General features: G+C 42.8%; 1 protein-coding gene across 2 annotated transcripts; it reads left to right on the top strand.

Moving 5' to 3' along the window:
* The first annotated feature begins 223 nt into the window (after positions 1–223).
* LOC109890975 (dysbindin) lies at positions 224–25,652 on the top strand. Of its 2 annotated transcripts, none has more exons than XM_020483188.2 (4): positions 224–564; positions 23,447–23,599; positions 24,587–24,736; positions 24,905–25,652. In XM_020483188.2, the coding sequence occupies exons 1-4, from the start codon at positions 522–524 to the stop codon at positions 25,153–25,155; spliced, it is 597 nt and encodes a 198-aa protein (XP_020338777.1). In that variant the 5' UTR covers positions 224–521; the 3' UTR covers positions 25,156–25,652. The 2 variants fall into 2 exon arrangements, with proteins under 2 accessions (XP_020338777.1, XP_020338778.1); XM_020483189.2 differs by having other exon boundaries at positions 235–564; positions 24,587–24,730.
* Positions 25,653–27,579: the final 1,927 nt, after the last annotated feature.

The raw sequence follows: 27,579 nt of genomic DNA, 5'->3' as shown, positions 1-27,579 counted from the left end.
TTACATTGTGTGCACATCAATTGACCCTTGAAGTGAGAGGGACACAGAGGAGAAAGAAGAGCGAGAGAGGGCGAGGATGACAAAAATAAAAGCGAGTGTCTGTCTACTGACTTGGTATTTTCCACTGTTACATAAAAGACCCAGCGCTATAGCCTATCCACCCCTCTCACACCCAGCTCCTCCCTCTGTGAATAACCACTTGGTATGCTCCACAAGCCATAACTTGCTGTCCTCATCCAAATACTTTAGTTGACTGATTGAGTACACTAAGGGAGAAGGGTCCTGTAGAAGAGAGAGCGTGTGCTTAAGAGAGCCAGTGACTTTCTTAGGAGTGCTTTGACTCTGTCTCTCTGTCCCAGGAGAGGAGGAGGGCGATGAGCTGTCCTGCTAAAGCTCTGGAGGGCTGATTGTTCCCCACCTCATCGCATCTCTGTGCCTGACTGTGTGAACTGACCCTCCAGTCCTCCTCAACAGCACATCTTATCTGACTCTGCAGCTCTCTGTCCGAATCTGCGAGCACCATGAGCTCATCTGGGGCAAACCTCCACAACAAGCGTCTACCCTGTGAGTAACTTTACAGCTTATTTAGCTCTCTCAACAACTGCTTGAATGTGTAGGAGTTGGAAAGACTGTGTCACTGTGTGAATACGCCGTAAGTTATTACAGATCATTTTTGTAATTTATTCTGTACTGTACTGTTTTTATTAACTTTCTACAAAGGTTCATTTACTGTAATCCCCCTATTGCTGAGCAGAAAGATACATAGAAAAATTATTGTCCATATTTGGTTTTCTGCTTTAGCTTTTACAGACAGACAAACACATTCAATATTTAGGGAAGAGAAACATAAATCAAGCCACAATCAACAGAACCTGTTGAAGTAATTATGGGTGAAATACTGATTCCTGTTGTGGTTGATGTTGTTGTTGTTGATGTTGGTGGTGTTTGAGCATTTAAATGTGTCAGTGTCGGTGTTGGCTGCTTTGAATGTTCAGCCGATGTGGTAAGGACCTGCTGTTTTGATGTTACTAAGGCTGGCATACTGTACATGCTTTCCTGTCCAAATAAAGACAAGAATGTTGAATCATCACCGTATGTACTATCCTGCTGTAATCAGTGGGACTCTACTCAAGCCGCTGAGGGTTCTTAAAGGGATATATTCTGATTTTGGTTTGGGGCCACAAAGACATCCATTGGTTTCACTGACATAAATCTCTGACTCCTAATGAGATTGTGTGTCTATCTCTTATGGGAACAGATTTACTGCAGTGACATAGGGCTATAGACTGTCCTACAGACGGTGCTCTCACAGAGAAACCCAGATAGGGGTAATTTAATTTGTCAGTCAGTCAGTGGCGTCTGGGGCTAAATTGGATCAGAACATGACTGTGAGAGAAGACATCTTCCATCTGTTGTGTTGACCAGTCCCGGTGCCCAGCGCCCTGCCTGTATGGACTGAATTGTGTGGGAATGTTATGTTTTGGAGGCACAGCAGTTTGGGTTGGCTTGGAGGACTGAACAGCTGTTGTCACACTGTTGAAAAGTTAGATGACGGGCTGAGAATTATGAAGTGAGTGCGCAGTTGGTATTGAATGGTCACAGACAGGATGGCTGCTGCCAGAGTGCTCCTTTAAAACGGAGCCAGCCTCCCACCGAGGCAGACACAGCCTGGCACTGTCCTCATAGTGACACAGCCCACTGTAGGATGGAGAGATGGTCACAACACAAGTCTGTTTTTAGTTCACCTGTACTCATTTCACTTTGACTACTACTGCTGCAGTGTAGATACTGTAGTTTGTCCCTAAGCATGGCTGACCAACAACTTGATCAGCCAGATATTTATTTTTCTAATGCTATTTGGTAGCAATTAGCCTGGGGACGAGGTTAGGCGAGAGAACAACTTGATTGGTATGAGGGGGGGGGGGGGGGTGTATCTATATGTATTAATATACGTGCACATGTGTATTTCCACTCATATCCTTTAATCTATGCAGCCCTCAGATCAAAGACCAAGTCCTCTTAATTCGCTTTGAACAAATCTTCCATCATCCGTAAAACTGACTATCCTACCGGTCCTCGACTTCGGCGATGTCATTTACAAAATAGCCTCCAACACTCTACTCAGCAAATTGGATGCAGTCTATCACAGTGCCATCCGTTTTGTCACCAAAGCCCCATATACTACCCACCACTGTGACCTGTATGCTCTCGTTGGCTGGTCCTCGCTACATATTCGTCACCAAACCCACTAGCTCCAGGTCATCTATAAGTCTTTGCTAGGTAAAGCTCGGCCTTATCTCAGCTCACTGGTCACCATAGCAACATCCACCTGTAGCACATGCTCCAGCAGGTATATCTCACTGGTCATCCCCAAAGCCAACACCTACATTGGCCGCCTTTCCTTTCAGTTCTCTGCTGCCAATGACTGAAACTAATTGCAAAAATCACTGGTTGGAGACTTATATCTCCCTCACTATCTTTAAGCATCAGCTGTCAGAGCAGCTTACCAATCGCTGCACCTGTACACAGCCCATCTGTAAATAGCCCATCCAACCAACTACCTACCTCATCCCATATTTGTTTTTCTGCTCTTTTGCACCCCAGTATTTCTACTTGCACATCCTCAACTGAACATCTATCACTCCAGTGTTAATTTGCTAAATTGTGATCACTTCGCCAATATGGCCGATTTATTGCCTTACCTCCTTTGCACACACTGTATACATATTTTTCTACTGTGTTATTGACTGTTTGTTTATTCCATGTGTTACTCTGTGTTGTTGTTTTTGTCACACTGCTTTTGCTTTATCTTGGCCAGGTCACAGTTGTAAATGAGACCTTGTTCTCAACTGGCCTAAATGGTGAAATAAAAAAATCCCACCCTCTGCTTGGTGAAAAACAACCCCGGATTCAGACCAGGTACATGTGAATGCCTATAGGCATATTGTAGTTAATTAAATACAACAATACAGTTATTATTCATTATTCATAAATCTGTCAATATATGCTGGAAACACAAAGCTCTTAAACCTCTCCCACATCAACACAGGTATCACTCCTATTATTCATTGTATAGGAAGTACATAGTGGATTGGTTTCAGGTCTTTGCTGTTCACCATGGACCTATGGCAGGATAATTACTAACTACTACTCACCCAGCTAGCATTCCTTGGAAGTTGTGTAAACGTAAGTTGTTGTTTTCCCATTGGTTCTGGGAATGAAGCCATCAGTAGTGATGTGTGGGTAAAATCACCGCGGAAGCCAAGCCAGAAGAAAAAGCCATTTTACAACCTGTGTTGTGATAATTTCATTTTTTGCTCTATAACCTGTTAGTTCATATGCCTTGACACTGTGATATATAGGCCTAAGGCCAAGACAATAAGAAGACACAGTGGCAGAATAAATTCCACCACACAATTCATCACAAAACCAGAGAGCAACCTCTGTCCAGTGAACTGTTTTGAACTCCAGGAAATGAATTTGCTTAGGGAATAATTAATAAATGTTTTATTGTGGCACGGCGTCGGGGAAATTCGAGCCTACGATATTCTGTTCTCTATCCATGACATTAGTCCACTGTGCCACCAGGATGGAGCTAGCATGCCATGTTTTTTTTTTTACTTATACGAAGCTGTTCATTTTAGTCTTTTCAAACAGACCCTACTTCAAAGGAAACAAACACTCATTAAAAAGATCAGGTGTGGCCAACAGACCTGAACACACTTAACAAGATAGAGTTGTTTTTTAAAAATTGACCACGGGAGCCAATTTGCGCTGTTCTGTGAAGGGTGTAGTACACAGCATTGTACGAGATCTTCAGTTTCTTGGCAATTTCTCACATGGAATAGCCTTCATTTCTCAGAACAAGAATAGACTGACGAGTTTCAGGAGAAAGTTCTTTGTTTCTGACCATTTTGAGCCTGTAATTGAACCCACAAATGCTGATGCTCCAGATACTCAAATAGTCTAAAGAAGGCCAGTTTTATTGCTTCTTTAAATCAGGACACCAGTTTTCAGCTGTGCTAACATATTGCAAAAGGGTTTTCTTATGATCAATTAGCCTTTTAAAATGATAATCTTGGATTAGCTAACACAATGTGCCATTGGAACATAGGAGTGATGGTTGCTGATAATGGGTCTCTGTACGACTATGTAGATATTCCATTTAAAAAATCTGCCGTTTCCAGCTACAACAGTCATTTACAACATTAACAATGTCTACACTGTATTTCTGATCAATTTGATGTTATTTTAATGGACAAAAAAGTGTTTTTCTTTCAAAAACAAGGACATTTTTATGAGACCCCAAACTTTTGAATGGTCGTGTATGTTTTTAAATAATATTATTATAGCCTTCTTAGAACATTAATGTTTTCTTGTGGTTTTCATGTAAAGTAGTTTTAATGTTCAAAGAACATGACTTCAAATGGAACCACGAGGAAACCTGTAGAAAACATTATGCTGAAGTACCTAAATTGCCACCTATTGTTCTCAGAACATTGTGATAGCTGGGTATCCTGCACCATTCCCAGAACATTGTGAAAAGGCTGTATGCTAAATAACCATAGGACAACCAAGCTCTCAACAAGTTCTAAGAAACATATGGTTCTCAGAACGTTATGTGCTAGCTGGGCAGGCTCGTGACAGCACAAGATTTGAGAAATGATAGATCAGTGCAAGGCCAGAACTATTCTATTGGGTTTAGCCAAACATTTCAGTGACACTCCCCACTGATATGAAAATAGCAATCTGAACTATTCATCACAAAAAGAGGATCCGCAACAAATAGGTTCCAGGAACACCAGGGAAGATGAACAATTGGACAGTTTATGTATTGCCAAAGGGCTGGTAATGAGTTATCATGTGATTATGACTAGGAGTCTTCAACTCACGATGGAGGGAGCTCAGTTGACCGACACATACATCCACTCCCACAACACTCCTGGCTAAACCTGCACATTCATGGTGAGTGAGTGTAGTCTAATGGAGACATTTCTCAGATGTCAGCTGCTTGGGTCCATTGTGGACCAGTAGTCTGCTCATGGACCACATAGAGGGCACTAGAACAGTCTTTTCGGGGTGTGCGTGTTTGTGCTGGGGGAAGGAGGGGGTTCATAATGTCATTTTGGTGTTTACTGAGTGAGATATGTGGTGGTGCCAGGCTGTGATTCAACCCATTGCAAAAAGCTTATCCCACACACACAATCCAAACAAACACACACACTGCTCAACTCTCACCATCAATAATTCACTCTCTTTGCAATTGGAACCAAGCCCAAATGGGAGTTTCCGGAGAGAGCAGGAAGATACAAAAAAATTACCCAAAATAAGCAGTGTAAAGCGAGTCATCTTGTTTTATGAAAGGGAGGCTGCTACCTGCCACCGAGGTCAGTTTACCACCTACCAAACCTCTTCAATTAACGAAGTAATTGCACAAGGCTTCATATAATCTGATGGTAAAGCTAGTTTTTTTGAAGCTGTTTAAATGCTGACCCCTGATTCGCAGCAGTTTATCCAGTGAATTTCCAGTTACAGGCAGTCATGGCCAGCTGGTGATCTCCATAGTGCCTGCTTTAGCCAGCTACTAGACTGCTGAGAGTGGAATGTGATGATGAGAGCAGCAGAAAATACATCCTGTCAAAACAGCAAGACATCCTCAGCTAATGAGCCCCAATCAGAGTTGTCACATTTCTTCTCTTGGCTCTCCCTGTCTATTCCACACCAATTCCTTTTGCTTCTCTTTTAAATCATACTGCTGGCTTTCCTCTGAAGCAAAAGTAGGGTTGGTCCTGGTCGGTCCCTGGATGGGAGATCAAAAGCTGCTGGAAGTGGTGTTGGATTACTAGTAGGAGGCACACTTTCCTCTGGTCCCCCCAAAAATATCTCAATGCCCCAGGGCTGTGATTGGGGACATTACCCTGTGTAGGGTGCCGTCTTTCGGATGGGATGTTAAACCGGTGTCCTGACTCTCTGTGGTCACTAAAGATTCCATGGCACTTACCATAAGAGTAGGGCTGTTAACCCTGGTGTCTTGGCTAAATTCCCAATCTGGCCCTCATACCATCATGGCCACCTAATCATCCCCAGTTCTCAGTCAATTTACCTGGTAAAATAAGGGTTAAATAAAACATTTAAAAAATACATTCCTTCTTTCTCCCATCTTCTATTGAAACATATACTCTTTATCTGACCTTTCTCACTCCTCTCTGTGTTCTGTCCACTTTCCCTCCTGACTTGACTCCTCTCAAACTCCAGAACAAGTGATGAGCTGGTCCATGTTAAAATAAAATGTTTCCTGTTGCCCTCCCACCCCCTCAGCAACATTAAAAGGTCAGTCTCATCTCCCCAAACAGCATTACATCACGCCTTGTTGGTCCTGATGCATCTGGTCAGGAGTCACTGCCTGGTGAATGGAGGGAGAGAGAAAGAGAGAGGGTGAGAGACTTGCAGAGTGATGTGTAATTGCAACATTTTAAATTTTCTTTCCAAATTTAGAATGACTGCTGGGTTGGAATGACTAAGATATGAGACTACCTAAAGCATGTAAACTGGAACAACTAGTTCAGTAATGGGTGCAATAAATCCAAGTAATAGATTGGATTAGTTTAGACAAATGTATGTTATACTGTACATAAATAGCATAAGATTAATTAATCAAAAATATGGTTATTGAAACCATTTTAAAAATCTGCCTGCAATAGAGCATGCTGGGAAATATGAGAATGATGCCTGTGGTTTTGGTTTAACACTGGTTTAATTTGCTGTATGGCAGAGAATTCCCTCAAAATGAGAGTCTGGCAAACTAGTCTATACTCAGTTTGCACAGAAGGAAGTAGCCATTCCCATAAGGGTTTTAGTTTCAGAGCTGCTCTAGCAGGGCCACAAACCAGCAGCCCGGGTGAAAGATCTAAACCCCAAAAGCATCTGGATCATCTGGAAAGCTAATTATCCATGTTTTGTTCCCAAACACTGTTTGTTGTTCTGAGGCTCTTCCGGTCATCACCCTCTCAGCACTAAGGTCTAATGTGAGGATGAATACAGGGAGGGACAGTGCGTTGTTGATGTAATGGGATACCCCTTCCTACCCTTCCCTACATGCCCATTGAGTAAAATAACTTCCTCTCACTCGCATCAAGTCTTCAGAATCAGGCCCAGGCCCAGGCCCACTCCTTCACATCCCTGCTTTTGCATTTCTTTTGTTTTTACTGTCAGATCTGTGTTTGTCTTTGTGTGGGAAGGTAGAGTGGGCACGCTGACATGTCCGGCTCTGTCTGAATCCGACAAATTTCACACGTCCAGCTGGTACTGAGCCCTAATCCTACACTCTGTCCCTCCCACAACTCCCACTGCATTCACTGAGACGGAGGGAGGGAGGGAGTCAAAACGGTGAAAAATCCTGTCTTAAGAAAATCAGACAATCTGCTTCATCCTTTTTGTCCCAGTCCTCTCTCATTGCCCTCCCTCCTCTTCCTCCCTCCTGAATAGCCACTCTGTGTTGCCTGCTGGCTGTCACACTGGATCGCTTGTGGTGTGAACTGGGGGGGTTTGGGTAGGGAATGGAGAATGACTGACCGGAAAAGTGATCTCATCAATCCAGGACATTTGTGATCACATCATTGTGTGACCTAGGGAACTGATCAGAGGTTAAAAAGGTCAGTTGTGAGTTTCCCACACCTTATTTGATTTAAGGTGACTAGATGGTAACTAAATGGAATAGGAAGAAAAGGATCTTTAACTACTCTCCCTTTAGCTCATGTATAAGCCAGGTCCCAGGCCTCTAAGAAAAATACATCAATGCATCAATGTCAAGCAGGTTGTAGGATCTATTGCACTGACGTGACGGGTCATATTCAATTTGTATAGCTGAAGCAATTGAAATGAATGGTAATTTACGATTGAGCCGACATATGCAGCATTTACCGTGAATGCAGTCTCCATGATATGAGACAGAAACCGTTGGACGCAGTAGAACGGTGAGACATTCCCCTTTATAATGGCTTTTTTTCCAGCTTTTATATATTCATAAAACCATCTATAGCCTACGTTGTCTCAATATCATATGCCCATGGGGAGCAATTATGGTGCCTGTCGCTGTATTTAGACATAGGTTATTTTAAACAAGTTTCATTTTATTATAATTATTCATCATCTTTTTAGGTCTTGTCATGAGTGAATTTAATCGTGCTTAATGTCAACGCTTAGCATGTCCATGGCTCACAGGCCAACTACACCGCTCGCGTCACAAAATAAATATAGAAATCTAAATTATTAAATTATTGCGCGCGCCAGCGTTACCTAGGGTTAAAATAGAAGTCAGTTCTATTTCTGACGCAGATCGCGCTGCAAGTCCTGCCTCTCACATCTCCTCATTGGTTTATAGAAGCAGGTACCCACGTGCCATCTCCTCATTGGTTATACCCACGTGGGTGACAAAGACGAAATAGGTCGGTGGCGGTAATGCACGTAATTTATGAAAGTTGCCAATCGCAATATAAAGTCAAGAGAAGAAAATGCCTGGAAGGAGGAGAGATGACTATAAACTATTCGGTTGACTGTTTTATGTGTGGATTAATTGGTGGAGTAGAGGACCTTGTGCATTTCAGGTAAAATAACAACTCAATGTTTATATCCCAGGACAAATTAGCTAGCAACAGCAACAGCTAGCTAAATAGGACACATTAGCTAGCAAGTGCAAGCTAGCTAGCTAAATTGCCATAAATGTTTAATGCTTTTCGACCTGTCACCAAATTAATATAATTGGTTCAGAGTTTGTTTTGATATTTTAACCTGCGTGTCGTGATCGGTGTGGGGGGACAAAATACATTTATGCACGATGGCGCACGTGCGCAGCAGGTTTCTGTTAGTTGTCAGACATAATTGCAATTTAGAGTACAGTAGGCGTGTATCAGTGCTAATGCTGTGTTTTAATATTTTTTTCTTATTGCTGTTACTTACAACAATATGGACTGCAAACATGTTCAACATATTTAGCAAACATGGGATAGGCCTACATTTTGTTTCGGTTGGCTATTTCCACTGAGTGTACAAAACATTAGGAACAACTGCTCTTTCCATGACATAAGCTATGAAGGCTATGGTCCTTTATTGATGTCACCTGTTAAATCCACTTCAATCAGCGTAGATGAAGGGGAGGAGACAGGTTAAAGAAAGATTTTTAAGACTGAAAACAATTGAGACATGGATTGTGTATGTGTACCATTCAGAGGCTGAATGGGCAAGACACAGATGTAAGTGCCTTTGAAAGAGGTATGGTAGTAAGTGCCAGGTGCACTGGTTTGAGTGTGGCAAGAACTGCAACTCTGCTGGGTTTTTCACGCTAAACAGTTTCCCGTGTTTATAAAGAATGGTCCACCACCCAAAGGCAATCCAGCCAACTTGACACAACTACAACTTGACAGTCAACATGGGCCAGCATCATTGTGGCACACTTTCGACAACTTGTAGAGTTCCTGCCCCAACAATTTTAGGCTGTTCTGAGGGCAAAAGGCGGTGCAACTCAATATTAGGAAGGTGTTCCAAATATTTTGAACATTCAGTGTATAACAGAGAAACATTCCAATTGGAGCTGATAACAAAAGACTGTAAATACACAACTTCAAGCAAGCACATATTTAGCCATGGAGCATGTTCTGAGTGACCAGTGAAGGGCCAAGCCTCAACACACATACAACTTATTTATTCATCAAAACCCAGCACTTTTGGGCTATCAGCTATTGTGCCCATAATTCCCACTGTGAAATTACCCAAAATATTTTTGACACTCCCAGACCTATAGTGCTATTGCCAGCGCTAAGATATACCATTGCATTAGGTTTTTTTAAAGGCCTGTGCAGTAAAAAATTATTCCACACTATGAGATAGGAATAATAGTCAGACACTTCAAAAATTTTGACAAAGGACATTTAGTGTAAGAGCTGTTTGAAAAGATTGCCTGAAATATCAGCCTGTTTTGGTGGGATGGAGTTTTGGTCTGCCTGGTGACATCACCAGGCTGTAAATTAGCTAACAGACCAATACATTGTTTTCTCCAAACCTCTCTGCCAATAACAGCATATTTTCAGTTTTCCCTTCCCCACTCAGACTACTCCCAGACAGTCCTAGCAAGGTTCTTGCAGTAAGGTACTTAATTGTTACACAGAAATGATTTGATATTGTGATTAAAAACAGCTGCATTGGACCTTTATAAACCTCTTCAATTTAAATAAATGCAATCAAAAATGTATTCTATTTAATCCCCAAAAGTAATTCTTTATCATGAGAGGGCCATAAACAATAACGAGTAATTCTGCATACTCCAAGAAAGGTTCAAATCTCACATTCTGGTAAAAATATTTACAAATGACTGAGGTGTAGGCACTTTTGTACACAGTACAAATATGATAAAAATATGAGAATGTTACATTTTATATGATGTATTTCCTATTCAACAAACTAAACTCAGCAACAAAAAAAGAAACGGCCCTTATTCAGGACCCCGTCTTTCAAAGATAATTCATAAAAATCTAAATAATTTACCAGATCTTCATTGTAAAGGGTTTAAACACTGTTTCTCATGCTTGTTCAATGAACCATAAACAATTAATGAACATGCACCTGTGGAACGGTTGTTAAGACACTAACAGCTTACAGACGGTACGCAATTAAGGTCACAGTTATGAAAAATTAGGACATTTAAGAGGCCTTTCTACTGTCTCTGAAAAACACCTGCTCATCTGTGTGAACGTGCTTTAAGCATGCTGCAAGGAGGCATGAGGACTGTAGATATGGTTAGGGCAATAAATTGCAATGTCCGAACTGTGAGACGCACAAGACAGCGCTACAGGGAGACAGGATGGACAGCTGATTGTCCTCGCAGTGGCAGACCACGTGTAACAACATCTGCACGGGATCGGTACATCCGAACATCACACCTGCGGGACAGGTACAGCATGGCAACAACAACTGCCCGAGTTACACCAGGAAGACACGTCAGTGCTCAGACTGTCCGCAATAGGCTGAGAGAGGCTGGACTGAGGGCTTATAGGCCTGTTGTAAGAAAGATCCTCACCAGACATCACCGGCAACAGCGTCGCATATGGGCACAAACCCACCGTCGCCGGACCAGACAGGACTGACAAAAAATGCTCTTCACTGATGAGTCGCGGTTTTGTCTCGCCAGGGGGTGGATGGTCAGATTCGCATTTATCGCCGAAGGAAGGAGTGTTACACCGAGGCCTGTACTCTGGAGCGGTATTGATTTGGAGGTGGAGGGTCCGTCATGGTCTGGGGCAGTGTGTCACAGCATCATCGGACTGAGCTTGTTGTTATTGCAGGCCATCTCAACGCTGTGCGTTACAGAGAAGACATCCTCCCTCATGTGGTACCCTTCCTGCAGGCTCATCCTGACATGACCCTCCAGCATGACAATGCCACCAGCCATACTGCTCATTCTGTGCATGATTTCCTGCAAGACAGGAATGTCCGTGTTCTGCCATGGCCAGCGAAGAGCGTAGATCTCAATCCCATTGAGCACGTCTGGGACCTGTTGGATCGGAGGGTGAGGGCTAGGGCCATTCCCCCCAGAAATGTCTGTGAAGGTTGCAGGTGCCTTGGTGGAAGAGTGGGTTAACATCTCACAGCAAGAACTGGCAAATATGGTGCAGGATTCCAGGCATATGCTGTGAGGTAGTGTTCAGCAAGGAGTTGATGGACTTCACACAGGCAGAAGAAACATACACCTGTGAGAATTAGAGTTACCGCTCATTGCAAGCCATTTTGATCTATGGTGACCACATATCAATATATAAGTGAAATGTCGGTTGAGACCGGAATCATAACCACGCAGGTCCCCAAAACAGGGGACTTTACATCTAAGACATTGTTTTTTAAAGAGCCCTAAGATATTGGTCATTTCACCAGAATTTTGAGATGCACCCTGGCATGTTTTGATATCCCAGAAATCAAAACGAATTCAAGTTCATGTTGGACATCCTCCTCAGATGCCTGGCCTCAATTCTGTCTGGCATCTTGCTTTGTCAGCGTGGCTTCCACTGTGCCGTTATGAGAGAACACAGTGTCTGGTTATCTGGTTGTGTAAGACTGTGAGAAGAGAAAAAGGAGTCACTCTCTTTCCCCATGCCTACAGAAAGCAGCTCTGGTCTGAGCATGCAGACCTCTCCAGTGACCTTGTTGAATGCCATCTATACATAACGGGGGACATAGTAAAGAGACACTGATCCATTGAGGTAGGTGATGGAGATGGCACACCAAGCAGCTGCCAGCCCAATAGAGATTCCTGGGGACCTTTGCTGTTCCTCATGAACGATGGTGAGGAGCAGGATTGGCAGTTGTGAGGCCATGACCGTGAGGAGGTTGGAGTTGTAGTTGACTCTGGAAGAATCTGGGTTACTTTGGCGTAAGGCAGTAAGGATAGTGACCACTGGACAAGGAGACCAGTCTGGAAGAATCCTGATCTCCTCGATGGGAACTATTGATTACTACTGATTGTTATTGTTTTGTTTCCTATTTATGTTATCCAAAAGTCTGTAGACCCACAGCATGAGTTCACATGATCTCCCAGATTGAGGCTGAAAAAAGAGCAGCCTGCATGGTGAGAGTGTTTCGCCTGCATGGTGAGAGTGTTTCAGTGGGCTCTGTCGTATGACTTCATGACGTAATCGTAACTCCATCACTCACACCATGCTTTGCTTTCTGCGGGGGAGTAAAAAGAGTGACACTATCCTTCTCTCTCTGTTGGTTACATAAAAAGCAGCTCTGGGAGACTTGACCTTTAGAAAATACAGAGTTGGAAATGACAATGAAAAACGTTCTAAATGCCGGGTAATGATTTTTCATCACTTGATGTTAACAATGACCACGAGGGGAGAGAAAAGGGGATGAGAAGAGAAGAGAAGACAGGAGAGGAGAGGAGAGACTGCTTCAGGAGGGAAAGACATGTTAACAATGACCACGAGGGGAGAGAAAAGGGGATGAGAAGAGAAGAGAAGACAGGAGAGGAGAGGAGAGGAGAGGAGAGGAGAGGAGAGGAGAGGAGAGGAGAGGAGAGGAGAGGAGAGGAGAGGAGAGGAGAGGAGAGGAGAGGAGAGGAGAGGAGAGGAGAGGAGAGGAGAGGAGAGGAGAGGAGAGGAGAGGAGAGGAGAGGAGAGGAGGGGAGAGGAGAGGAGAGGAGAGAAGAGACTGCTTCAGGAGGGAAAGACATGTTAACAATGACCACGAGGGGAGAGAAAAGGGGATGAGAAGAGAAGAGAAGACAGGAGAGGAGAGGAGAGACTGCTTCAGGAGGGAAAGACATGTTAACAATGACCACGAGGGGAGAGAAAAGGGGATGAGAAGAGAAGACAGGAGAGGAGAGGAGAGACTGCTTCAGGAGGGAAAGACATGTTAACAATGACCACGAGGGGAGAGAAAAGGGGATGATAAGAGAAGAGAAGACAAGAAAGGAGAGGAGAGTAGAGACTGCTTAAGGAGGGAAAGACACATTTCTAATTATATCGGCTTGTTACATGCCTCAGTTTAGCTTAGTTGGTCAGATAGCTGTTAGCCTGCACACCACTGCAAGTTATGTTAGGAAATAGAAGTGACGGATGAAATTATGTTGCTCAATGTAATGAGTTATGTCGTGTACATACACAGAGCGATATAATCTAAGATGAAGCACAGTTGTGGCCTAATTCCATGACTGCAAACTTGTAACCCATAGAGCACACAGAATACCAATGTTATGAACCGCCACAACTCATTTAATGTTTGGCAGGACGCAGTAGACATCTCACCAGCTCTGTTTTGTTGCTGTGTCATTTTGGTTTTGTGCCTCTGGAGCTCTGAGAGTTTTCTTGGGCTGGTGTCAGAGGCTCTCCATCACACGGCTCAGTGTCTTAGTGTTTACCCACGAATGCCCAGTGGTGCAGACAAACAGACAGACAGGCCCAGGGGGTGAGTGAGGCGTCTCCCCTCTCCTCCCCAGCTGACCCGAAGCCCCAGGACAGGGCTGTCAGACTGAAGGAGACAGGAAGTTGCTGTGACAGGCCTGCCTCCTGCTATCACTAGACAGAGGACTCCACAGGACCCACGGGGAGGCTGGGGCTGACACAGCAGACTGGACTGGGGGGAGTCTGTTGCCCTTTTCAGATGGGCTTGAATCATTCTGCATACAAAGGAAAACGAGGAACACTATTAGTATTATCATCATACTGTACCATTTGCTTACTGAGAAGCATGGTCATACACAAACAGAAGCAACACTGCTTCATGTGATTCCTTGTCATGACTCAGCAAGGATTAAAAAAAACATTTTATGAAGACGATGTGAAAATACAATCAGACACCCATTTGGAGCTTGCAGTCCTGTGGTCGGAGGCCTAGTTCCTCTTTCCCTTGTCATTGTTTCTATCCTGATCCCTCTCTGTTCTCAGCTGCTCAGAGCCTAAATACTGTGCTGCTAATAGCACCACTGCCTGTGTGTGATCAGTGCTCACTGCACAAGCCAGATAATATTTACATTATTCCCAATTTAAAAACCTCATCCAATCAGCCCAATCCCTGCCTGTAGCTTCTCATTATGCTTAAATCCCTAGATACTTTTTTCAGAGTAGGGGGTCAATATATGGATGTGGTGAGAGGACAGAGCGAGGGCAACACTTTTACAGAGCTGTGTTGAAATCTCCAATGTATATCAATCTGCTGTCTGCTCAAATGTGTGTACATGTCACTTTATGATGTCCATATTCCATCGCTAATCCATTAGTGACTGTGTTTACAGATTGAGTTTTATGTTGACAGTGGGAGAATATGTCTTGTCAGTCTGTATACGTGACGTGTTCAGGGAGCCCACCATAAAAGGTGATGTAACCTGATTTACTCTGAGCCATGAACACACTGGCATTCCTCAGGTTATTCTGGGTTCCTGCATTTCTCTTTCCTGTCTCCTGCGTATCACACTTGTGTGCTGTCCCCTCCCCTGGCTCTAGCTGCACTTTGCTTTATTACAATGGTACTGATGAGGTGGGAAATGTGATTGCATTGTATCCCAAACAAGATTAACTTAGGGAATTGACAGTTGGCATTTGCAAAGCAATTGGTGGGTGCTGAGCGATTAATACAGTACACTGTGGTACTGTGTGAATATTGTATGTTTTGATTTCTCAAGCCATCCACACTGGTCAGGATATTTATGGGTCTGCAACAGTAAAAGCATTAGGTTTATGTAGAATGGGCCGGCTCTAGCATTTTGGGGGCCCTATGCGGGATTTGGTTGGGTGGCCCCACACCTCGCAGCAAAACATTTTACTGGCCCCCCTACTGATGGTGGAGATCTGCCTACGGTGTGGATCTGCCCATGAAGTCTCTCTACCAAACGAACTCAATGCATTTTATGCACACTTCAACAATAACAACCATGCCATGCGTGAGAGCCCCCACCAACCCAGAGGACTGAATGATCTTGCTCTCAGAGGCCGACTGAGGTCTTTAATTAGGTCAACACTCGCAAAACAGCAGGGCTGGATGGTATACAGGTCCGAATTCTCAGAGAACGTGCAGAACAGCAGGCAGGCATATTCACAGTCACTTTGAACCTCTATTTGTCCGGGTCTGTAATCCCCACATCTTAAGCTGACCACCATCATTCCTGGTCCCGAGAACTCTAAGGCTTCATGCCAATATAACTAGCGCCCTGTAGCACACATCTGTAATCATGAAGTGCTCTGAAAGGCTGTCTATGGTACATATCAACTCCATCATACCAGACACCCTAGACCCACTCCAATTTGCCACCCCAACAGATCCATATACAATCTCAATGACATTCCACACTGCCCTCACCCACCTAGATAAGAGGAATACTTACAGTTGAAGTTGGAAGTTTACATACACCTTAGCCAAATACATTTAAACTCAGTTTTTCACAATTCCTAACACTTAATCCTAGTAAAAATTCCCTGTTTTAGGTCAGTTAGGATCACCACTTTATTTTAAGAATGTGAAATGTCAGAATAATAGTAGAGAGAATGATTTATTTCAGCTTTTATTTCTGTCATCACATTCCCAGTGGGTCAGACGTTTACATAAACTCAATTAGTATTTGGTAGCATTGCCTTTAAATTGTTTAACTTGGGTCAAACGTTTCCTTCAACAAGCTTCCCACAATAAGTTGGGTGAATTTTGGCCCATTCCTCCTGACAGAGCTTGTGTAACTGAGTCAGGTTTGTAGGGCTCCTTGCTCGCACACACTTTTTCAGTTCTGTCCACAAATTTTCTGAAGGACTTAAGGTCTGGGCTTTGTGATGGCCACTCCAATACCTTGACTTTGTTATCCTTAAGCCAATTTGCCACAACTTTGGAAATATGCTTGGGGTCATTGTCCATTTGGAAGACCCATTTGCGACCAAGCTTTAACTTCCTGACTGATGTCTTGAGATGTTGCTTCAATATATCCACATAATTTTCCTTCCCATTGATGCCGTCTATTTTGTGAAGTGCACATGTCCCTCCTTCAGTAAAGCACCCCCACAACATGATGCTGCCACCCCCGTGCTTCATGGTTGGGATGGTGTTCATCGGCTTGCAAGCCTCCCCCTTTTTCCTCCAAACATAACGATAGTCATTATGGCCAAACAGTTCTATTTTTGATTCATCAGACCATAGGACATTTCTCCAAAAAGTATTATCTTTGTCCCCATGTGGAGTTGCAAACCGTAATCTGACTTTTTTATGGCGGTTTTGGAGCAGTGGCTTCTTCCTTGCTGTCATTATAGGACTTGTTTTACTGTGGATATACAGTGCCTTGCGAAAGTATTCGGCCCCCTTGAACTTTGCGACCTTTTGCCACATTTCAGGCTTCAAACATAAAGATATAAAACTGTATTTTTTTGTGAAGAATCAACAACAAGTGAGACACAATCATGAAGTGGAACGACATTTATTGGATATTTCAAACTTTTTGAACAAATCAAAAACTGAAAAATTGGGCGTGCAAAATTATTCAGCACCTTAAGTTAATACTTTGTAGCGCCACCTTTTGCTGCGATTACAGCTGTAAGTCGCTTGGGGTATGTCTCTATCAGTTTTGCACATCGAGAGACTGAATTGTTTTCCCATTCCTCCTTGCAAAACAGCTCGAGCTCAGTGAGGTTGGATGGAGAGCATTTGTGAACAGAAGTTTTCAGTTCTTTCCACAGATTCTCAATTGGATTCAGGTCTGGACTTTGACATGGCCATTCTAACACCTGGATATGTTTATTTTTGAACCATTCCATTGTAGATTTTGCTTTATGTTTTGGATCATTGTATTGTTGGAAGACAAATCTCCGTCCCAGTCTCAGGTCTTTTGCAGACTCCATCAGGTATTCTTCCAGAATGGTCCTGTATTTGGCTCCATCCATCTTCCCATCAATTTTAACCATCTTCCCTGTCCCTGCTGAAGAAAAGCAGGCCCAAACCATGATGCTGCCACCACCATGTTTGACAGTGGGGATGGTGTGTTCAGGGTGATGAGCTGTGTTGCTTTTACGCCAAACATAACGTTTTGCATTGTTGCCAAAAAGTTCAATTTTGGTTTCATCTGACCAGAGCACCTTCTACCACATGTTTGGTGTGTCTCCCAGGTGGCTTGTGGCAAACTTTAAACGACACTTTTTATGGATATCTTTAAGAAATGGCTTTCTTCTTGCCACTCTTCCATAAAGGCCAGATTTGTGCAATATACGACTGATTGTTGTCCTATGGACAGAGGCTCCCACCTCAGCTGTAGATCTCTGCAGTTCATCCAGAGTGATCATGGGCCTCTTGGCTGCATCTCTGATCAGTCTTCTCCTTGTATGAGCTGAAAGTTTAGAGGGACGGCCAGGTCTTGTTAGATTTGCAGTGGTCTGATACTCCTTCCATTTCAATATTATCGCTTGCACAGTGCTCCTTGGGATGTTTAAAGCTTGGGAAATCTTTTTGTATCCAAATCCGGCTTTAAACTTCTTCACAACAGTATCTCGGACCTGCCTGGTGTGTTCCTTGTTCTTCATGATGCTCTCTGCGCTTTTAACGGACCTCTGAGACTATCACAGTGCAGGTGCATTTATACGGAGACTTGATTACACACAGGTGGATTGTATTTATCATCATTAGTCATTTAGGTCAACATTGGATCATTCAGAGATCCTCACTGAACTTCTGGAGAGAGTTTGCTGCACTTGAAAGTAAAGGGGCTGAATAATTTCGCACACCCAATTTTTCAGTTTTTGATTTGTTAAAAAAGTTTGGAATATCCAATAAATGTCATTCCACTTCATGATTGTGTCCCACTTGTTGTTGGTTCTTCACAAGGCACTGTAGATACTTTGTACCTGTTTCCTCCAGCATCCTCACAAGTTCCTTTGATTTGCACTTTTCGCACCAAAGTACGTTCATCTCTAGGAGACAGAACACGTCTCCTTCCTGAGAGGTATGACGGCTGCGTGGTCCCATGGTGTTTATACTTGCGCACTATTGTTTGTACAGATGAGCGTGGTACGTTCAGGTGTTTGGAAATTGCTCCCAAGGATGAACCAGACTTGTGGAGGTCTACAAGGTCTTGGCTGAGTTCTTTTGATTTTCCCATGATGTCAACCAAAGACGCACTGAGTTTAAAGGTAGGCCTTGAAATACATCCGTAGGTACACCTCCAATTGACTCAAATGATGTCAATTAGCCTATCAGAAGCTTCTAAAGCCCTGACATAATTTTCTGGAATTTTCCAAGCTGTTTAAAGGCACAGTCAACTTAGTGTATGTACACTTCTTTCCCACTGTAATTGTTATACAGTGAATTATAGTGGGGCAAAAAAGTATTTAGTCAGCCACCAATTGTGCAAGTTCTCCCACTTAAAAAGATGAGAGAGGCCTGTAATTTTCATCATAGGTACACTTCAACTATGACAGACATAATGAGAAAAAAAGATCCAGAAAATCACACTGTAGGATTTTTTTATGAATTCATTTGCAAATTATGGTGGAAAATAAGTATTTGGTCAATAACAAAAGTTTAGAATACTTTTTTTGCCCCACTGTATACACAGAGGATAATGGGGAAGATGGGCGACAACTGGAGGGGGGTGGAGACAATCACAAAAACAAGTGAAACCGATCAGGGCGTGACAGTAGCCCCCCCCTCTAGAGGTGCCACCTGGCATCCTACCTGGGCGCATACCAGATTTTTAAGTGGGAGAACTTGCACAATTGGTGGCTGACTAAATACGTTTTTGCTCCACTGTATAAGTGAAATAATCTGTCTGAAAACAATTGTTGGAAAAATTACTTGTGGCATGCACAAAGTAGATGTCCTTCCGACTTGCCAAAACTATAGTTTGTTAACAAGAAATTTGTGGAGTGGTAGAAAAATGTGTTTTAATGACTCCAACCTAAGTGTATGTAAACTTCGGACTTGAGCTGTATGTGAGAAGGCTGTTCATTGACTATAGCTTAGCATTCAACACCATTGTCCCCTCCAAGCACGTCACCAAGCTTAGGACCCTGGGATTGAACACCTCCCTCTGCAACTGGTTCCTGGACTTTCTGACGGATCGACCCCAGGTGGTGAGGGTAGGCAACATGACCTCTGCAACGCTGATCCTGAGAGCTACAGGTTCCTCAGTGTCCAAATCACTAAGAACTTAAAACGGTCCACACATTCCCGCACAGTCCTGAAGAAGGCGTGACACCACCTCTTCCCCCTCAGGAGGTTGAAAATGTTTGGCGTGGGCCCTCAAATCCTCAAAAGTACAGCTGCACCAATGAGAGCATCTTGACAGGCTGCATCACTGTTTGGTATGGCAACAGCACTGCCCTTGATCGTATGGTGCTACAGGTGGTGGTGCGGACAGCCCAGTACGTCACTCCGTACCATCCAGGACCTCTATCAGACATTGTGAAAGGAAGGCCTGGGAAATGTGTTAAAGACTCCAGAAACCCAAGCCATAGAGTATTCCATCTGGTTCCACACAGCAAGCTCTACCAGTGCATCAAGTCTGACACCAACAGGCTCCTGAACTGATTCTATCCCCAAGCCACAAGACTGCTAAATAGATTAACAAAATGGCTACACACGGGCTATCTGAGTTGACTGTTATCTTATTTTTGCACTCTCTATGCACACTCACAAGAATCTACACACTCAAGCACACTGATACTCTAACACACACACACACACACACACACACACACACACACACACACACACACACACACACACACACACACACACACACACACACACACACACACACACACACACACACACACACACACACACATACACACACACACACACACACACACACACACACACACACACACACACACACACACACACTTTATTTGCTCTCACACACACAACATGCACACACATTTATGATGACTCTACACACCCACTCACATACAATCATCATATATGCTGCTGCTACTCTGTTTATCATATACCCTTATTCATACATTATCTACTGTACCTCTATCACTCCAGTATCCCTGAACATTGTACATATGCTATTCGAACTGACCCTGTATATACAGTGCCTTCGGAAAGAATTCAGACCCCTTGACTTCTTCCACATTTTGTTAGGTTACATCCTCATTCTGAAATTGATTAAATTGGTTTTCCCCCTCATCCATCTACACATAAAATCGCATAAAGCAATGCAAAAACTGGTTTTTAGAAATTGTTGCTAATTTATTAAAAATAAAAAACTGAAATATCACATTTACATAAGTATTCAGACCCTTTACTCAGTACTTTGTTGAAGCACCTTAATAAGCAGCTATTACAGCTATTACACCTCGAGTCTTCTTGGGTATGATGCTACAAGCTTGGCACACCTGTATTTGGGGAGTTTCTCCCATTCTTCTCTGCAGATCCTCTCAAGCTCTGTCAGGTTGGATGGGGAGCGTTGCTGCACAGCTATTTTCAAGCATCTCCAGAGATGTTAGATCGGGTTCAAGTCCAGGCTCTGGCTGGGCCACTCAGGGACATTCAGAGATTTGTCCCAAAGCCACTTCTGCGTTGTCTTGGCTGTGTGCTTTGGGTCATTGTCTTGTTGGAAGGTAAACCTTACTGCACATGCAGGGCATCATTAAGTGATAATACATCATTCACAAGTGATAATATTGTCACTCATCAGACTATTTGAATCTTGTCTTTACATATACTAAATAATATATGTGTGAAATGTGTTATGATTTAGAATGGACCATTATCATGCACCTGTCGGAATAGGTGAGATTTTCTCTGTGGTTTATTTTCATGCCAGCCAGGTAGGCTATACTCCTGTTGTAAATCGAAGCAATGTGCTTAATATTTGGAAAGTTGAGAAATATATATAGTAGGCCTAGCCTATCGAAAGCTGATTGGATCCTCTTTTTAAAAGAGGCCATAAAAACTGTTTTATCGCGCCTATAGAAATGTTGCGCAATATGAGCTCATGGGCACTCATGAAGTGTTTGATTAGATTTTTAATTACATTTGCATTGATGTCAGTGTGATTAGAGAGACAGAGTGCTGAGTACCAGAACATTAGCAACTGGCAGTTAGCAAGTTTGGTACTCTACTAATAACCATATGCACCATCAGAGCGCAGTTTTGGAGAAGGTCACGTATTACTGTCACCATAACAGCCCTACCCTAAACCTTAAGTAAACATTTCTCTCTCTCCTTACTTGTGACAAGTGTTGGGGTTAAAGGTGAAGCCAGGTTCAGGTATGGGGGAGAAGCCTGCCCCCTGGGTGGTCCTGAGCGCTCTGGAGCAGGTTTTAATCACAGATCTCTCTGTACTTTGCTCTGTTCATCTTTGCCTTGATTCTGACTAGTCTCCCAGTCCCTGCCGCTGAAAAACATCCCCACAGCATGATGTTGCCACCACCATGCTTCACCATAGGGATGGTGCCAGGTTTCCTCCAGACGTGATCCTTGGCATTGAGGCCATAGAGTTCAATCTTTGTTTTATCAGACCAGAGAATCTTGTTTCTCATGGTCTGAGAGTCTTTAGATGCCTTTTAGCAAACTCCAAGCGGGCTGTCATGTGCCTTTTACTGAGGAGAGGCTTCCGTCTGGCCACTCTACCATAAGGCTTGATTGGTGGAGTGCTGCAGATATGGTTGTCCTTCTGAAAGTTTCTCCCATCTCCATAGAGGAACAATAACTCTAGAGCTCTGTCAGAGTGACAATCGGGTTCTTTGTCACTTCCCTGACCAAGGCCTTTCTTCCATGATTACTCAGTTTGATTGCGCGGCCAGCTCTAGGAAGTGTCTTGTTGGTTCCAAACTTCTTCCATTTAAGAATGATGGAGGCCACTGTGTTCTTGGGGACCTTCAATTTTACAGACATTCTTTGGTACCCTTCCCCAGATCTGTGCCTCGACAAAATCCTGTCTCGGAGCTCTAAGGACAATTCCTTCTACCTCAAGCCTTGGTTTTTGCTCTGACATGCGCTGTCAACTGTGGGACCTTATATAGACAGGTGTGTGCTTTTCCAAATCATGTCCAATCAATTTAATTTACCACAGGTGGACTCCAATCAAGTTGTAGAAACATCTAAAGGATGATCAGTGGAAACAGGATGCACCTGAGCTCAATTTTGAGCCTCATAGCAAAAGGGTCTGAATGTAAATAACGTATTTCTGTTTTTTATTTTTAATACATTTGAAAAAGAAAATGTTTTTCACTTTGTCATTATGGGTTATAGTGTGTAGATTGATGAGGAAAACATTGTATTTAATCCATTTTAGAATAAGGCTGTAACGTAACAAAATATGGAAAAAGGGAAGTGGTCTGAATACTTTCCGAATGCACTGTAACTTGCTCACTTCTCGTGTTCTTGGTCGGGATTCAGGAATGATTACTACAAGTTTAGATGGCTGGCTAGTCTAATTTACCAATCTAAAAATTGTTAGCTGACATGGCTAATTGATTGACTATCAGTGTTTGAGAAAATGCACAACTGCTGATGCAAAACCACATTTCTAAATTGCACCCAGTTTATTCTACTATTCTTACTCTCAATAGTAAGTTGATACCTCAACTGAGTTCCTAAAACTTGTTGTTTCATGAATAAAACAAAGGAGAGAATGTATGATATGTTTTACAGGATCAATCATGCAATCATATTTCACCGTAAAGCATTAGTAAGAAATGTTGCATATGCATGCTCTATCTACATTATGCTAAAAGTGTCTGCTACTGAGTGGTACCAAGGAAAACAAGTCTGCAAGAGGACATGAAAAGCCCAAAATTCACAGCCCCAAAACCTGAGATTACAGTAAAGGCTGGGTTTTCCTGTCATTTCTCGTTCCTATGGTTCAGTGTTACCCCTTTCTGGCATTCACATTGTTTCTTGCAGCTTTGGGGAGTGTTGATCTTGCAGACCTGTTTGACCAGAGTTTCTGACAGATATGTTCTGTTGTTCTCTGTGCCAGCGGAGACCGAGCATGCTCAGAGGGTCCCAGGAATGGACGCAGCCCAGCAGATGAAACTGAGAGAGCGACAGCGCTTCTTTGAGGAGGTCTTTCAGCACGATGTGGATGTCTACCTGTCCTCTGCCCACTTGCAGATTCATGACTATAAGAGACGTGAGCGCAGTCAGCATCACACATGTCCATACCCAAGCTCAACCCTTACCTTAGCCATTACCCTAACACTAGATTCATGTCCACACCCTGGCTAAACCCTAACACTAACCCTAGATGAATGTCCAAACCATGGCTCAACCCAAACCATATCCATAACCCTATATCCAAGTCCGCACAATTCAAGTACTCGCTTTCTATCACTCGCCATATTACACTGAACAAAAATAAATAAGTATCCCAGAAATGTTCCATATGCACAAAAGCTTATTTCTCTCACATTTTGTGCACAAATTGTTAACATCCCTGTTAGTGAGCATTTCTCCTTTAGCCAAGATAATCCATCCTTACCTGACAGGTGTGGCCTAAAAAAAAGCAGATTAAATGGCATGATAATTATACAGGTGCACCTTGTTCTGGGGACAATAAAAGGTCACTCTAAAATGTGCATCTTTGTTACACAACACAATGCCGCAGATGACTCAAGTTTTGAGGGAGTGTGCAATTGGCATGCGGATGCAAGATAATTTTATGTTTATTTTTCTACCATAATCCGCCTCCAATGTTGTTTTAGAGAATTTGGCAGTACGTCCAACCGGCCTCACAACCGCATGTAACCACGCCAGCTCAGGACCTCCACATCCGGCTTCTTCACCTGCGTGATTGTATGAGGGGAGGGGGTGGTATTTCTGTCTGTAATAAAGCCATTTTGTGGGGAAAAACTCATTCTGATTCACTGGGCCTGTACTCCTGCCCAGCCATGTGAAATCCATAGATTTCCATAGATCCATATCAATTTCAATTGACTGATCTGCTTATATGAACTGTAATTCAGTAAAATCTTTGACATTGCTGCATGTTGCATTTATATTTTTGTTCAATATACACACGTGAAAGTTTCTCAATGTTGCTAAACATTTCCTATGAGAAGGGAAACTGACATTATATGCCTCTAATCAACCTCACGGTTGTCTCTTGGGTTGTTGTTAGCTCCCATTGGCAGTGTCTCGTCCATGGAGGTTAATGTGGACATGCTGGAGCAGATGGACCTCATGGACATCTCTGACCAGGAAGCACTGGATGTCTTCCTCGGCTCTGGAGGGGATGAGGGGGTGCTGGCCTCCCCTCTGCCAGGTAAAGGTGAGTGGAGGGGAGACGCCAGTCTGAGGCCGTCCTATGTTGATAGTGTAGTATTTGGCAGAGAGTCGAGGCTTTTATCCTCCCCTATACTAGCTGGCAACACTAACTGCACTATTGAGCGTAGCACTGAGAATATTTTGTCTAATATCCCCTTAATTTTACCTACAGTAGTTCATGGAAACAACAACAACGATAAGGTAATCAACCAGGGACGCTCTCTCCACTACACTGACGGTTGTGATGGGAAGTTTCGCGTGGCCTCCACCTCCTCCACCAACAGCCAGAACACCAATGAGGATGGACGGGACACCCAAGTCATCCAATCAGATGATGAAGATGTGCATGTCGACACAGTCTTGCTGATGGGATCACCCCCAGGGAAAGATGAGGAGAAGAATCGGTCTATCCTCTCTTCCTAGGCGCCTTCCTTCACTTCCAATATTCAGTAACATTTTGGACTTACTGATGCTTACAAGTATCACTTAAACTGGACACACACACTTCCATGGACTGGCAAGACAACTGCCACTTTCCACAGCCTTTTCTTTACAGATCGGAACAACTGAGTGTTAGTAAAAAAGTAATCATCTGTATTAACCAGGTTGAAATAAAGGTTGAATAATTTATGAAATAAAGATGTAGAGAATTAATATTTTTTTATGTAAGAACTTTTTTTTCTTTAGAGAGAAACATATAAACTGTGCACAACTTTGCCATGCTTTGTAAATATGGCCCTTAGTTCCCATATTCCCTAAAATGTTCAACCAACCCAAAACACCTGCCACAAATAAGGACATGTTGTACATAGTGCTTAGTGGTGCTTTAATTTGTTGTATCTTTCACTTAGTCTCCTCTTATTCTCTGACTTAAGGTTTATTTATTTTAACTATGAATAGGAATAAATTAAAAAATAACATTTGTTTCCTGCAAACAATTATTTTTGTTCCTTTTTTGTGTGTGTGTGGAGGTATTTGTAATGAACAGGAGGGGAGACAGAGAGCTGGTTTCAAGCGCAGGGCGTTGCAGGTGTTTATTGCAAAGGACCACAGGGGGAGGCAGGTAGCTGGGTCCAGGGGCAGGCAGAAGGTCATACACAGGGGGTCCAAAAAGGAAACAGTACAGACAAGGAAAAAGCTAGTCTGGGAGATCAGGCAATAGGTAGATAACAAGAAATCTGATAGGCTAAAGTACAGGCAGGGAATAGGCAAAAGGCATCATTAGTGAGACACGGGAGGCGTAAAATCACGGGAAACCCAGAGCTCCGAAAGACGTGTGTTTGCGGGTACTATTTAATGAATCTGCCAGTTGAGAACATGTTAAGAGTCTGTTTCTCAAATTAGACACTCTAATGTACTTGTCCTCTTGCTCAGTTGTGCACCGGGGCCTCCCACTCCTAGTTTCTATTCTGGTTAGGGCCAGTTTGCGCTGAGAACATCCCTGGCCATCCCTACAGCCTCCGATCTGGTGGACTCACTAAATACAAATGCTTTGTTTGTAAATTATGTCTGAGTGTCATTTAAAAAAAGAAAAGAAAATTGTCCCGTCTGGTTTGCTTAAAATAAGGAATTTGAAATGGTTATTACTTTTACTTTTACTTTTGACAGTTAAGTATATTTCAAACCAAATACTTTTAGACATTTACTCAAGTAGTATTTTACTGGATTACTTTATTATTTTACTGGGTGACTTTCACTTTTACTTGAGTCATTTTCTATTTTCTATTAAGTTATCGTTACTTTTACTCAAATACTCAAATTCCACCACAGCAAGGAAGAATCGAGGATGTATTTACTGCAAAAGGTGCTTCAACAAGAGTAGAGGGTCTGAATACTTATGTAAATGTGATATTTCAGATATTGTTTTGTTTTTGCAAAAATATATTTAAACATGTTTTGCTTTGCCATTATGGGGTATTGTGTGTAGATTGATGAGGGGAATAAAAAAAAAATCAATTTTAGAATAAGGCTGTAACGTAACAAAATGTGGAAAAAGTCAAGGGGTCTGAATACTTTCCGAATGCACTGTGTGTATATGTATATATATATATATATATATACAGTTGAAGTCGGAAGTTTACATACACCGTAGCCAAATACATTTAAACTCAGTTTTTCACAATTCCTGACATTTAATCAGAGTAAAAATTCCCTGTTTTAGGTCAGTTAGGATCACCACTTTACTTTAAGAATGTGAAATGTCAGAATAATAGTAGAGAGAATGATTTATTTCAGCTTTTATTTCTGTCATCACATTCCCGGTGAGTCAGAAGTTTACATAAACTCAATTAGTATTTGGTAGCACTGCCTTTAAATTGTTTAACTTGGGTCAAACATTTTGGGTAGCCTTCCACACGCTTCCCACAATAAGTTGGGTGAATTTTGGCCCATTCTTCCTGACAGAGCTTGTGTAACTGAGTCAGGTTTGTAGGGCTCCTTGCTCGCACACGCTTTTTCAGATCTGCCCACACATTTTCTATAGGACTGAGGTCAGGGCTTTGTGATGGCCACATTAATACCTTGACTTTGTTATCCTTAAGCCATTTTGCCAAGCCAGTATGCTTGGGGTCATTGTCCATTTGGAAGACCCATTTGCGACCAAGCTTTAACTTCCTGACTGATGTCAGTCTGTTTTTTTATGGCGGTTTTGGAGCAGTGGCTTTTTCCTTGTTGAGCGGCCTTTCAGGTTATGTCGATACAGGACTTGTTTTACTGTGGATATAGATCATTTGTACCTGTTCCCTCCAGCATTTTCACAAGGTCCTTTGCTGTTCTGGGATTGATTTGCACTTTTCGCATCAAAGTACGTTCATCTTTCGGAGACAGAACACTTCTCCTTCATGAGCG

The sequence above is a fragment of the Oncorhynchus kisutch genome, linkage group LG5 (genome assembly GCF_002021735.2).
Source record: "Oncorhynchus kisutch isolate 150728-3 linkage group LG5, Okis_V2, whole genome shotgun sequence".
Taxonomy (NCBI): domain Eukaryota; kingdom Metazoa; phylum Chordata; class Actinopteri; order Salmoniformes; family Salmonidae; genus Oncorhynchus; species Oncorhynchus kisutch.
This window is presented reverse-complemented; position numbering and strand designations above follow the sequence as displayed.